Source organism: Pelmatolapia mariae, linkage group LG7 (genome assembly GCF_036321145.2).
Source record: "Pelmatolapia mariae isolate MD_Pm_ZW linkage group LG7, Pm_UMD_F_2, whole genome shotgun sequence".
Taxonomy (NCBI): Eukaryota; Metazoa; Chordata; class Actinopteri; order Cichliformes; family Cichlidae; genus Pelmatolapia; species Pelmatolapia mariae.
The window spans coordinates 21,516,186-21,528,504 of NC_086233.1; the positions used below are offsets into that span (position 1 = coordinate 21,516,186).

At 40.0% G+C, this 12,319-nt stretch overlaps 1 protein-coding gene across 3 annotated transcripts; it reads right to left on the minus strand.

The window, feature by feature from the left end:
• Positions 1–423: 423 nt before the first annotated feature.
• lhx3 (LIM homeobox 3) lies at positions 424–11,458 on the minus strand. Of its 3 annotated transcripts, none has more exons than XM_063478435.1 (6): positions 11,003–11,458; positions 6,249–6,420; positions 5,920–6,122; positions 4,269–4,420; positions 2,998–3,169; positions 424–1,722 (listed from the first exon to the last, which is right to left on the minus strand). In XM_063478435.1, the coding sequence occupies exons 1-6, from the start codon at positions 11,070–11,072 to the stop codon at positions 1,289–1,291; spliced, it is 1,203 nt and encodes a 400-aa protein (XP_063334505.1). In that variant the 5' UTR covers positions 11,073–11,458; the 3' UTR covers positions 424–1,288. The 3 variants fall into 3 exon arrangements, with proteins under 3 accessions (XP_063334505.1, XP_063334502.1, XP_063334501.1); XM_063478432.1 differs by lacking the exon at positions 11,003–11,458 and adding an exon at positions 8,469–8,791 and having other exon boundaries at positions 5,920–6,119; XM_063478431.1 differs by lacking the exon at positions 11,003–11,458 and adding an exon at positions 8,469–8,774.
• Between the last annotated feature and the right edge of the window lie 861 nt (positions 11,459–12,319).

Consider the following 12,319-nt stretch of genomic DNA (forward strand, 5'->3'; position numbering starts at 1 on the left):
AATCTCTGAATTGATGGGTTGACTGCATCAAATTTCTTCACTAAAGAGCTGTTGAACCCCTGATACAGTGTTGGTAGTTAGCCAGATACTCAATTTGCAGACACAGGCAGAACTGCAGGCTTGCTCTGGTTTCACAGTCAGTGTGGCGATATGTACTATAGATATGCAAGATAAAAAATGCTGCAGGTAAGACGAATAAAGGGTGACTGCCTTGGTCGTTGGTTCTTGTTTCCCTGTTTTAACAATAATTTTTCAAGTGCTAAAAATAACCTAAAATGTAACAATAAAATTTCATCTTCAGTTTTCCGAATAACCGCTTCGAATACTTTACTCAATTACTTTTATGAGCGCTCATTACTCTCGTTGTCTCATAAGGTATGATGCACTGTTTTGTACAGCAACCAAAAAGGACTGAATCCCACTTTGATTTAGGTGACAAATTTATTAAAGTCCTGCCATTTAATTAGGAATCATCATCATCATCATCATTACCAGACAGAATAAATAAGACATAAAACAGTTTTTTTCCCACATAAACAAACATATACATCAGACCCCGGGTACTACAGTTCTTCCTTGGGGTGGTTTCCGGTAGAATGAAACGAACAAGTTACATCTGAGAACACACAAATGCATAGAAGTAATTGGATCCCTAGGTACCATTTAAGACAACATCTACAATTTTTGCCTATATCCCTGTTCAAGAATGTACAAAGTCCTCATATGTGGGTTCTTATTCATGTCCAAGAAGGGGTTTGTATAAAAATAAAGTCTCCACAATGATAAACCATTATATATATTTATATAGACATTTGGCAACAACCAGACATTTAAAGACTTTGAATGTTGAACTGAGTTCTGCACCTACTACACTTTAGTTAACAAAGAGCAGTGGGTGGAGAGGGAGAGTTGGTAAAGCAAACAAAAGGTTGATGTCTAAACTTTCTGTGTGTGTGTGTGTGGTCTCTATATTGTTCTTAAAGAGCTTATAGTGGTGTCTGAAAATGGAGAGTTTTTGAAAAACTCCTTACTTTGCATACAGTATTACTACTGAAAGATAATTGTTAGGCCAAGTCCTTAAAATGAGGAGCATTGTCTTCCTTACTTTCATTCAGATAACACACACCGAATGAACCTGTCAATCAGCTATTGATGTGATCCAAGGACAGCAATCTGCTTCCTTTCCTTACACAATCACAGCCCTGTGAGACTATTTTCCAACTCTTAAAATCCAACAGAAGACACAAAAAATGCAGAAAAAAAGCTCAAACTTGTTATTGTTGACCAATCAAAACTGCCCATGGTCCACTTCATCTAACCAGGAGGCAGGACTGGCTGGAAAATCTGGGTATCCGCCGCTGCTGCCGGTAGAGAGGTCTGAGCTGGGGCCGTTAGCTGCCCCCATGGAAACCCTCACAGCAGGGTTGATCCCAGGACCGCTGCCTTGGGCCATGATAGATAGGGCAGAGTCAGGGTAGACCAGGTTGGAGATGAGAGGCTGGTGTCTTGGTAGTGCCTGAAGTGACCCCGGTGACTGAGGAAGGCTGTAGGGGCTGTTGGAGCGCATGTCATGGAACTGGTCTTGAGCGGGGAGGACGCCGTGCTCAAGGGGGAAAGAGTTGTGGTTGTTGCCCGCTTGGCGACCTCCCATAGCTGGAGAGGACTCGCTCAGGCTGCTGTAAATGCCGTTAGTGTGGCCAAGCTCTGACATTGGTGGTTCATCTGTCAAACAAGGATAAAGATAAAGGAATAATTAAGATAATTAAGATTACAAGAGTAATAAAAAATAGCAGAAATGTTTGCAAAAAATGAATTTCAATAGAGCTGATGCAGTGTGTTCAAGTCAAGTAAAGCTGCACAAATGAGACTTCGCAAACCCATTTTCCTGATTCAGGTAACTTCCTCACATTGTTAGCTTGGTGAACTAATTATTAACCCTTCCTTGAATATAATAATATACTAAACCCAGAGAAAAATATGAAACGAGAGAATATGCTGTATGTCACACCTCAGCAAAAACCATAAGTGGCTTGGGGAGGTTATCAGAGCAGCTTGGGCTGCCAGCTTCCAGTTAGCTAATGTGTTTGTTTTCCAGTTACAACAATTCATCATAAACATCCAGTCAACAAAGTACTTTCTGCAAGACGAAATTTTACTGCAGCACTTTGTGATGTGCCTGGAATATCAGACACTAAATTCTTATTTGAATATCGTCACAGCTTCATGTATCGAAATGTGAAAGCAAACTTGGAAAAGCAGATTTTTGCTCTAAGTAAGCAAGTAAGTAAAGTTTATTTAAAAAGTGCTTTTCACAGACACATAGTCACAAAGCAGAGCAAAATAATAATAAAAAACTATTAATAATCATCACAGAAATATAATAGAAATTTCAAACAGAATAAAAAATATAAAAACTGATGATAAAAATACTATTTTATTTTATCATCTGTTTTTTGTAAATAGCATTTGCAAAAGAAAGCCAAGTTAAACAGAAATGTGTTCAACTTCTTTTTAAAGGAGTCAGCTAAATGTAGCCGGAGTGGTAGATCTGGTGCCATTGTGTGAAAAACTCTTCAATCTCATATGAGGAAAAATTAATTTGAGCCTGTCATCACTTTTTTGTCATCACTAACAACTTTTATTGGCCATCCACCGCCTATCAATATTCCACAGTTCAGTTCCACAATAATGATGGGTCTATTCAGTTTCCCTGCTATATGAGATCATGTAAAAGATGGTTTAGCACTGGTATAAATAAATAGAATACATTATTATAAATATTACTCTTTACATACTTGCTCATGTGAAAACATATCATAGTAGGAAGGCAACAAGTGCATGTAATGAATTTAATTGTGAGCATGCTGGCTCACCTTTATGGCAGTTACACTTAAAGTGAAGGAGCCATCTTTATGTTAGTAGTAGCAGTTGTGCTTTTCTTAGGGCACATGTAAAAGAAGCTGTCTCATCTCTCAGTAATTGCATTGTTGATGCTACCTGTGAAGGACACCTCTGCATCACTGTCCATGCCCTCCTCCTGGATGCTGTCCTTGTCAGATTTGGAGCTACCCCGTGACCTCTTCATATTGCGAAAGTACTGCCCCCATCTTTGGCGCCCGGCATCTTTCTTCAGCCTTTTTTCTTTAGCTCGCCTGTTCTGAAACCACACCTGCAGGGTTAAAAAAAGAAGAAGAAGTAGACATTTTTTTTAGTCAAAGTTGTGATACTTCATGATAAATCATTAGATACAAATACAGTGTCTGACTGATTAAACTAATTAAATCATTTTCAGCTTGTTTTGTTTCTATAATTTATTTAATTTTCTCAGTGTAAAAGACTTTTTTTTTCATCGTTATGACTTCTAAAGAAGTCAAAGTCTCCTACATCTGATGTCCTCCACTCCTTACGTGATGCACATACTATGCTTTAAAGCATTAAAGCAAAATTAATGTTCAGAGACTGTCCGGACACCACTTCACGCCCACTTCAGCTCAAGTGAGAGACTTGAGCAGTGACACCGAACAGTAATCCTGTTTGGTGTCACTGCTAGTGTCCCCTGCATCAGATTTATCATGCATTTAATTACCTTCATGACAGCTACAAGTCGTCCTCAACTTAGAGCAGACAGGTTATCTCGCCGGTGACTTCTAATATTTGAAATTTTGTGGCTTTGCTTTTGATCCGCTCAAACTCTGGCTCACAGACAGCAGTATATGTGCAGCTGTCTGTAATCTCACTGCCTTCTGGTGTCTGTGAAGTCTGATACTAAATGCAAAAACTTCTTTTTTCTCATTCATTTTATCTTGCACACAAAATGTATTCATTTCAGCCACGAGCACAGAAAGCAGTTTTACATTCTTGTTAATGATATTCCGCCCTGAGTGAACCCTCTTCACCCCTTCGCTTTCACTGAATAATGAGGAGCATTTTAGTGGCTTCTGTCTCTACTTTTGTCCTTGCAAATAAAACAATATATATGACCACCACCCAGCAACCAGGAGGAGGCTCTTCAGCAGCAGACAATATGCGAGGGGCCCTCTTAGCATTGTTAACGAGCTTGCACTTAAACAGTGCTGACGTTCAGTCGGACTTCATTTTACTCCATCTAGCCGTAAATCCGCCCCCCCCCCCACGCCACCCAGCAGGCACCCACACATACACGCACTTGTTCGTACAGTACACTTGTGCCAGGTCAGCCACAATTGTCCCTTGATAATGAAGTCAGGACACTAATGGAATAGCCTTTAATGGATAATAATGTACTCTACCTGCACAACCCGCATATCCAGACCCGTCTCTGATGACAGCTGCTCCCGCACGTGGCGGGCTGGTTTGGGAGAGTTATTGTAAGCGTTCTTCAGTGTCTCTAACTGTTTCGCAGTGATGGTGGTTCGTGGCCTTTTTGCTGTAGAATCGGCCTCTGAAAGACAGATGGACAACATACAGTGTCAGCACTGGGCAGGCGTTTTTTTGAGATTCTATGTGGATCTGAAAAAGTAACAATATTTGTTACTAATATTTGTAAATGGGCAAAAATATTTAAAGACAAATTGAATATTTTTATAACTGTACACCAGCTGTCAATCAATTTGCTATAAAGAAATAAGCTCCAGTCTAGTCCATCCAGCTAATTCTGTACAGACATCCTCAGTTGCCAACATTACAATCTCTAATAAATATACATACTTATTACAGCAACCAACAGCACATAACCTGCATAACATCCTGTCTCCTAATTTTACATAAATAGATAAATTCACTTCAGCTCATAAACCCTAAATCTGGATCCCTGTGCATAACTGCATCATGTCTGCACATCTGTTTGCCAGCACAGCAAAATACAAAGCCATCATCCAAATGGATGCTGCCCAAGTAATTGCACCCTGTCATTAGTAAAATAAACGTGTGTGTTTTTGGTGAAAACTTGTGTTCACTCACTGCATAAATCAGCACAGTAAATTCAAACAAACAGATGGGGAGATAAAAATCGGCCATGCCCACTCTGCCCTATCACGAATGAGCCTGCTGGGACTCTCAGTAATATGAGGTAAAGCAGAGCACTGATACAAAACAGAGTATCTGGTGAACGTGTTTTAGGCTGTTGGCCTGCACCACGTCATATCATTTCAATGACTACAAGTCAGCTGTTCTTTTCAAACCAGTATAAACACTGCATCTAACACTAAATCTCAAATTAATCAGTGCCCCACAATGTAGAAAGGCCTATTAAACTATATGCCACGGTTAAAGCAATGTTTTTTTAACAGCTATAATTGCAAACTTTTACTCTGAAACAGCTTTAGTGGTCTTGAAGCATGTTTAATTTTAATTATGGACTTTTTAAAAATCAAAATCTATCACGTAAGGGAATTCATTTATATTTATACACATGAATAAACGTTAGAAACTATTCCTACAAAAAATAATAAGTGGAATGTCAATTTGCAGCATTTGCAATGTAAAATTCATCCATGCAGACATGTATATATTGCAATGACTGTAGTGGAGAACAATTCCTGACGCCACTGTATATCATTTCCGTGCTGTAAATAATCCTGAAGCCCGCACAAACTCATACACATGCATTCGTCTCTCACGGTCAGACATACATGCATCTCTCTCTTATTGAGTCTCTCCGCCCACTATAATAAGAGTTATTGAAAGCTGATCCTTTCAAGTGCAGAGTGCAGATGTAATCCTCCTGACCTGCGCTTTATGCAGTTTAGTATCGATCGGTTTGGAGGCAATGATGCAATTAGCGCAGGTGGGTCAAAGTTTAAGGATGACGTCTGTCATGGCAGGTTGCTTAAAACAAGCAGACACACAAAGTACAACATGCCGGAGCCTGGAGTCTGACAAACTGATTTGCTGACCGTTTTCCGATCTGTTACACGTGAGGCAATCATATCTGCAGCTCACCTCTCTGCTTGGCGGTCTCGTAGTCGGCCTTGCAGACCAGCCTGCTGTCCTCCATCAGATAGTACTCGTCACCTGTCGCAAGTTGCCGCTTGCATACAATGCAGGCAAAGCAGTGCAGGTGGTAGACAAAGTCCTGCGCCCTCCTCACCACCTGTGTGGGCGGAATCCCCTGCTGACATGCTGCGCATTTGGTCCCGAATCTCCTTTTGGAAACAGAAGGTTGCCATCAGTATACATCTCATCCAGCAAGCCAAAAATGGAAATTGAAAAGAAATAATTAATAATCAATGTCTTATTTAGCACTGGTTTATTTTCTGAAAGCTGCTCACTTGAAGAAATCGTCTTTGCAGTAGACACTGTCACCCCTGGTGAAGCACTTGTCCGCCAGTTGTGCCTGGCAGTCGCTGCACTTCAGGCACTTGCTGTGCCAGTGGCGATCAAGCACTTTGAGAATAAAGCGATCGACGATGTGTTGATTGCAGCCTGCACACATTGGGATTTCTGCGGGAGACAAGATGGAATCACAGCATTTTAGTCTTTTAAACGAGACGAGAAAAGAAAAAAAAATCACGAAGGGAATCGGTGCGCAAAATGACAGCCGGGCATGCTTATTGTGTTTAATATAAAGAGACTCTGAACAATTATCTCCTAATGGACACAACTGTTTAATTATGCAAGACTCCCAATAAGAAAACGTCCCGCTTTATAGATAAAATAAAGAGCGGGAGGGTCAAAACACTGTAAATATAATGATAGTAATTAGATTTTTCATTTCACCTGACCCATTCTTCGCTTTTTAGCCCTTTCATCTATTTGTGTGTGTGGGTGTTTTTTTTTTTTAAGTATTGGCATATTTTTTTTTTAATTGTTTTTTAATTTTTTTTAATAGCATCATTTATGTCCTGTTCATGCTTATGATCTAGGCCTAAAAACACTGGCAATCATTGATTTTATATATGTATTATTTATTTTGTTGTCGTATTAAATAACATAAAATTGAACTCAGTTATTAGTTGTAAGCTAAAATTTAATTGGACAATTCATTTGGTAATTACGAGGATCAATTGTTGGCGTTTTACAGACGCCCTCTTTATCTTGTTCACTTTTGAAAAAAAAAATTCATAGAAGTCACGGAAAAATGCAAAATGAGACTATAATTTTTCATGCATTAAGTAGTAAAATCGCATTTGAAACCGAACAATTAGGCACATTTAAAAACTGAATAATGAACGATTACATTAAAAGTGATGTGTTATAAGCTATAAAATGATAAGAAATCGACTAAAAATTAATGTTTTTAAACTGCTTTGTGAGGCACACGTCGTCAGTTTGTAACAACATTCATTTATTTAAGGTAAAACACACTAAAACTGCAGAAAAATAAATGTGCATGGATTGAGATGTGCATACACACTAACAGTGATTGCTGGTTTGCCTGTAAATTTCCCATGTTTGATCCCCCGGATAAAAGAGAGGCCTCACATGACCTGACACTACACTTTAAAGTATTTTTATAATGTTCCTTCAGTGCACTTCCCACTTATGAAGCTATAAAATGAATAGATTTTAGGGACGCTTTAAGCGTTTAGCATTAAAACAGCACAAAGGCAAAATAAGGACAGCTACAATGGCAGGTAAAACCTTACGAGTCCTCTTTATTATTAATTAAAAGAAGCTCAACCACTTCATATTCCATCCGTGCAAGGAATCGCATTCCTATTGTTCTGTTGCGGGCTGTTCATAAAATATGAACGAACCATTTCTTCTGGTATCACCAGCAAGCTGTGCACAAGTGCGGTGGCAGCCACATCAAGAACAGGTGTATCCAGGTCATCATTAATTCAGAGAGCTCTGTAAAACTAGAAAGCTGCGGCCTGTAGCCTCACGGCACACACCAACATGGTGTCCAAGCAATTTGCTCACCTTGGAGGGCCCACTTCAAAAAACTAAAATGATACACGAACATCCCAGCTGAAATTACACGCATCACGTCAACAATCTGATAACTGATCAAAATGAACGGTCATAAATATATAACCATGTTAAAGTTCGTGCATTTAACATGAAAAACAACAAAAACAACAACTTATGAATGTTTACAAGAAAAAATGCCCAGTTTATTTCTGACTGCAAAATATACAAAACATAATTAGAGATTCAAACGGTGGATAAATCTGAGTTAAACCGGATTTACCCTCCACACAGAGCATCAAACGAAATTTGAAAGACAGTTCAGGCAGATCAAAAGTTAAAACCCGGTGCTTACGATTGCTCCTGCAGATATGTGGAGCAACACGAAATGACACGCTGTCAGTCCTGGAAGGTTTTATTTTCCAAAATAAAAGACTGCAGCTGTGGAACATCCATCATCCAGACACCAGTTATGATAGCACACGCTCAACAGACTGCAATCAGTCCCGTAGCCGTATATGACGGCCTTTTTAAAAGGTGTGTGTGAACACATGCCACACGCACACACACACACACACACACACACATCCAAACGTATGTGCAAAACGAACAATGTAATTATATTTTGCCTTGGTTACCTTTTTGCAACTCCTCGCTGTGGGCCAGCAGAGCGAACAGCATCTCCGCGTTATTTGGTGCCTCTTTTGGAGAGTTGAGCTCAGCATGTCCATCCATTGCTCATGATTAACACTTACATTAAATCAAACCTGCTTTGCTTGTGTCTATCCAAACACACATACACACACTCACACCGGACGTGTTGTCAAATTCGAGCTTGCAGGAGCCCGGGATTGAAACACAAACGCGAGAGTCCAGGAGAGCTCGCTTTTATGCTTCCCCGTGCTGAAACCAGGGCTGGATTACGCTGCGCCGTTTCCTAGGCGACAGGGAGATGGATTAACATCACCTACTGAGTACCTTACCCCGGATCCGAATAAACAGGAGGCTAGGGGAGAAGCTAATAGCTGTTCTGTGCTCAGTGAGGCACTATAATGTTGTAGCCTATTACTTTACAAACATGAAGAGAAAAGATCGAAAAAAAGCACTTGTTTTTATTGAACTGAAATCTATTTGTCTATATGATAGATAGTCATATATTTTTTCATGAAAAAATAATCATCCAACACAACACAATATTGTGGCAATAACGTTTGATTGATATGTCTTCTTTAAACGCTTAAAGGTTTGTTTTAGGCATGAAAATACCATAAATACTGAAACACCTGGAAACTTTTTTTCACTGGGTAATTGTAATGATTTAACTATTTCAGTTGTTACAACTGCAAAAAAGCAAACATACAAAAACAACAGCAACAACAACAACAAAAAAAACCCTGCATGTGCAACCTGATCACATACAACAACCATAGCGGAGCGCGCCTAGAAAAGGTAAGTATACTAAGTCTCAGCTTTTATTTTTTCAGTAAGTTTTTTGTGTTTCTTCCAATTAATTAAATTTTGTAATGTAATTTATTTATTTATGTATTTATTGGTTCATGTTCTTCTAAAAAAATAAATATTACTGTGATTAAAACTGCCACACGACTAAGTATACGCCTTAATTCAGATTCCAATGCATGCGTAAAAGAGAGAATAATAGCTTTTAACTAAAGCAATTCCATCTATTTAATAATAATAATAATAATAATAATAATAGAGTAAATTGTATGATTTCATGAATGCTTTCTTTTTGCATTCCTCCGCTCGGTCAGATTTTTACATTCATTTTAAATATCTTACTAACTCACGAACACATGCACAACTGAGCACGCATACGCAATCTCCATGTCATGTTGAGTGTCTGCTTGAAGACAAGTGTTTATTCAGGGGAGAGATTGGCTGTTCAATAACATGTTGATCGGGCCAGCACCCCAATGAATTTTATTGACACTGATCTTTGGCACAAAAGAGCGCCTGGGGAAATCTCGGGTAGTGCCACAACCGCCAGGACCCGCTGATGAATCTAAAATCAATGTCCCATTTGCCTGTATTTCAGAAGTATATGAACGACGTTTTGGAGAAAGGTGTGGGGTTCATGTGTGCCCCTCTTACTTTTCAGCTTTGTAATAATATTTATGTCATATTGATCGCTCACTTTTGACGGGGTGAGCCGACAGTAATGTGGCAACAAAGGCATAAAATAACCATCAGAGAAGTGGCCAGTCGGTTAGGAAAAAGGTTGCAACGTTGATAAAATATGTATTAAAAAAAAAAAAAATCAAAATACAAATGTTTAAATCTGGTGAGGAATGTGGCGGAAATCGGACTGAAAAATATTTTAAGATTTGAATGATTCTTTATTTCAGATAACATAAGTGACTACTGCTACAAAATTGTTCCAGAAACTAGCGAAATGAAGAAGCATCGAACATGAGACTTTTCTGGACACTAAATAACATTTCTAGACTACAATCCACTAACAATTCAAAGCCTAAATTTCATAACCAGCCCCCAGTATCGGCCTCAGGTGTCCCACCTGTCAGGGCAGGTGGGACACCTGTTGAGCATGTGTCATGTTGCTGGGTCCGCTGGTGGGAGCGACTTCGTGCCTACTGGCAGTCTGTCGTGCGTCCTCACGGAGGCTGCTATTGCCACAGCGGGCCCAGTGCTGTCCCCATATCCGCTTCCTGTGCCATGCGCACGGGCGGTGTGAAATGACAGCACGCGCATAACATCTGTTCCTGTGAGTCTCCAACAATGAAGACTCATTACGGATTCATAACGTCTCCCACACGCAGTGCAGAACAGGCGTCTCCAAACAGTCTATATGCACCACCGTGGGTTGCCCAGCAGTCTTTCTGCAACTTTTTTTTAATGCGGTAACATAAATGTCTTATTTATTTATTTATTTAAGATAGAAATACCTACACAGGTTTGCACCTATTTATATATTTAGCATTTTTCTGGAGTGCCTTTGCTTTCCTCGTTACAGCGACTGTTTCATGCTTGTTACAGATCACTTAAATTAATTTCCAGTCCTGCTGTGCCGGACAGGATCGTGACGAATTTACGGACCCACGGTGCCCAATTAAACTGTATTTGATAGCTGTGTTTCTCCAAACCCTTTGCGTAATTTGTATCAGTAGTAAAAACAGGCAGACTGTTTTCTTACCTTGGCCAGAATTGTACCGGGAGAAATTCCCGGTGTTTTGACAGCTTGATCCCGGGTGTTCAAGCAGCATTTTGAAGATGCTCCAAAACGAAGACTCACGTGTGTGATTCAGCAGCAGCAACAACAAAACCTCTAACGCGACACTGAGTATGTGGATTCAAAACCCCGCACTGTCCTGGAGACTTATCCTCTGGAGATGAAGCTGAGGTTTGTTCGACTCTGGATGAATTTCGGCAAAAAGTTAAAAAGAACTTCCGTGGACCTTTTCCCCTTCGACAGCCAGCAGGAATTGAAACTTTGAATATTCATCAAGTTGATCTTTAACGTTGTGTCGATACCATTGAAATGAGAGGTGGGAAAGTGAGCCTGCACCCTGCAACCCTACTTCAGCTGAAATAATCAGCGGTCAGCGCTGCCTCTGTCCAGGGTGCTGAAAGGGGAGTTTCCCTAAACAGGCTCGAGGGGTGTGTGCCGCTCAGATATCCCCAGAGGCTATCTTTAAGCGCGCTCACACACACGCGCACGCACACTTGCCCTCCCCCCTCTCTCTCCCTCTCTCTCTCCCTCTCCTTATCTATGTTGTGTTGCACGTGTCTCTCTTTCAAGGCGCACAATGGGGCAATTGGGCAGTGCTCTTCTCCATTTTATTTGATTAAAAATAGACCGGCACTGCATTAGGTAGATGGAATGAAGATGCCATTATGTAAGCTTATTAAAGTAAACTCACTTTAAAAAAAATGCTTGAATTAAACACATTTTTCCTTCTGGGACTAGTTTACTGAAATAAACATCAATCGCCTAAAACCAGAAAACAATACATAAAATCAACATGTTTTAATAAGCTGTTTTTCTCCTCCAGTGTAAAGTGGTAAAAAGGGGCATCGCTAACATGTGAAATTTTTTGGCTGGTCTCGTGACTGTGAACTGGTCCCATTAGCACCATATGAGACATAACTACACTGAACAATTTCCTACAGCTTTGATTCAATTTTCCTCGCCCAGCACCCCAGCCCCATGAGTGGTGTAAGCCAATTAGACTCACTACGCTGTTCATTAGTCCACTTGAGGCAATTAGTCCACACATCAAAACATCCAAAGAAATCAACAAGTCTCTCTCCCCCCCCTCTCACATTCATCATAACTGAGCATCGCCACATCTCCTCTATAACCTCCTATAAACACTCACATTTATTATTGCATGACATTAAGCTCAAAACAATGCCTGTTGGATGCTTGTTTTCATGGGTGACTTTTTGTTGTTTTGTGGGCAGTAATCTCTGGTCAACAAGGCTGCATGGATCCCTGTACAGATTAAGG